Source organism: Elephantulus edwardii, unplaced genomic scaffold (assembly GCF_000299155.1).
Source record: "Elephantulus edwardii isolate Elephantulus edwardi_28Jun2011 unplaced genomic scaffold, EleEdw1.0 scaffold00086, whole genome shotgun sequence".
NCBI classification, from domain to species: domain Eukaryota; kingdom Metazoa; phylum Chordata; class Mammalia; order Macroscelidea; family Macroscelididae; genus Elephantulus; species Elephantulus edwardii.
Genome location: NW_006399836.1, coordinates 11,383,704 through 11,385,687, shown reverse-complemented (window position 1 = coordinate 11,385,687; position 1,984 = coordinate 11,383,704). Strand labels below are relative to the sequence as shown.

The window sequence follows — 1,984 nt, the reverse complement described above, 5'->3', positions numbered from 1 at the left end:
GGAGTTTGCGCTGCTGACCCAAAGGCCAGGCCTCTCTGGTGGTTCTATTTCAGTAACAGCTCCTTGGGCGAAAGTGATTTACGGCCTCTGAAAACTACCTGGAGCATCAACAATGACTGTCCCAGCTCCACCACAAGGAGCAGACAGACTGGGCACCATCCCCCCACCCTGTGGTTTCCCAGCTGAACTTTCCAGTAGCTGGTGTCATTCTGGTCCCTCACAGACAGTTCTTAAAAGAGCACAGAGCTTGATGAAGACATTCTTTACCATTGGGAGCTGCACAATTGCCTGGTTTTAAGACGATTTCAGGGGACATGTTTTGGTTTAAGGTTTAAAGGTGACCCAAGAGCAATTGTTTTGGAGCTTCATCCACCATCTCCTGTCCACAGCTCCCCTTCATCCCTTTAGCTGAAATAGTTGGCGTCTGCATTAACCCTTCCCTTGCCAAGCTAAGCTACAGAAATGCCCAAGTCCTTAAAAATCAGGTGCATAGACTTCATCATATAATGCCTCACCCCTGGTGGCAGCCCGCCTGCTCCTGGCCGTGCTGAGACACTCACTGTGTCCCACTCTGCAAATTCTCATAGATGTCAGTGAGAACCCTCACCATCTTCTTCAGATTCTCAATCACCAGCCTCACCTTTTCAGCTGACTCTGGCTTCGCCCCCTCATACAAGTGCCTTGACTCACTCACAAGGCTGGCCACATCGAACATAAGGAAGAAACCTGCGCTGGCCATACCCCCTATGCGGGCTGCCTTGGTCATTGACAGTACAGTGCCTCTTAAGGTGCTCCCTACCACGAAAATAGGTGGCCTCAAGAGGCGTGCATTGGCTATGGAAAGCTCGTCATTGCTTGCCAATCCAGTGTTGTCTTGGACCAGTCTGATGGCCCTGAAGTTCTCCCAACTCTTCATTCCATCTTGGATGCATTCATATAAGGCTCCAGCGGCTTCTGTGATGACCTCCTCCACATCATTCAGAACATTCAGACTAGCATTTGATAAAGTCTCTTCAGCTCTGTCTAATGCTGACAAATCCACTGAGTTGTCCACAATGGATGAGGTAATACTGGTGGCTGCAGCTGCTGTTCCCAGCCCCGTCCCAGCTGCCAGGAGCCCCAGACTGGCCCCCGCTGTCACAGGTGCCAGAAGCAATGAAGCGATGGTCAGAAGACCAGAGACGATGCCCACAGAATCGGACACCACATTGGCAATGGTACAGCCCCTGTGTGTCGCCTCAGAATTCTCCTCAAGGGCTTCAAGGTCCCTTATACAGTTCTCAAGTTTCTCTTTTATTTCAGGAAACTCACTAAGAAACTTGTCCACCACCTGCTGTTCTTTTTGACACACATCTTCATCTTCCATGGCCTTGTCTTTGCAAACCCTGTTCAGAACTTCACGTAGTGTTTCTGTCTCTGTCCTGTAACAACAAAGATCAAGTAATTAAGGGTCAGTCCTAATGTCTGAGTGATTCTTAGGGTCCAGCAAAAGGGACCAAGCTTCCAGGTCAGTAATATCGGATGCCTCTCCCCTGCCTCTGAGAGCTGCGGGTTGGCATGAAGGGGTGGAGTCATGCCACCCTAAGATGGGTTCCAGAAAATGGGAGAGGTGTCTAAGAGGGCTATAATAGGGGCAGAGCTTTGAGAGCAAGTCAAGGAACAGCTGTCCTTCGATGAAACTCAAGAGCTGTCACGAAAACACTTGGACGTCATGAAGGAAGCCATGATTCATGCAGATAAAACAAGCTGTTGAGATTACTAAGAAGCTGGAGAAGCAAGAGAAGAAGCAGTGACGGGGAGTCAGATGACTCACTGCACCTGCACTTAAGTCAGAAATACCGCATCAGAACATTACTGTAAAAATAGAAGGATAACTATTAAAACATGTATGGAAACTCAATGGGGGCAGAGCGGTGGGTGCGGGGAGGTGAGGATTGGTAGGGGTGAAACCACAGGATTGCACAGTTTCCTGGGTGGGGAAAAG

At 49.4% G+C, this 1,984-nt stretch overlaps 1 protein-coding gene across 1 annotated transcript; it reads right to left on the bottom strand.

Moving 5' to 3' along the window:
• Positions 1 to 556: 556 nt before the first annotated feature.
• LOC102867168 (apolipoprotein L3-like) lies at positions 557 to 1,366 on the bottom strand. The gene has a single exon (XM_006890228.1). It carries the CDS (start codon positions 1,364 to 1,366, stop codon positions 557 to 559), a length of 810 nt encoding a protein of 269 aa, XP_006890290.1.
• Positions 1,367 to 1,984: the final 618 nt, after the last annotated feature.

Coding starts and splice junctions, on each gene's coding strand:
- LOC102867168 (XM_006890228.1), bottom strand. CDS start 1,366: ATGGAAGATGAAGATGTGTGTCAAAAAGAACAGCAGGTGGTGGACAAG.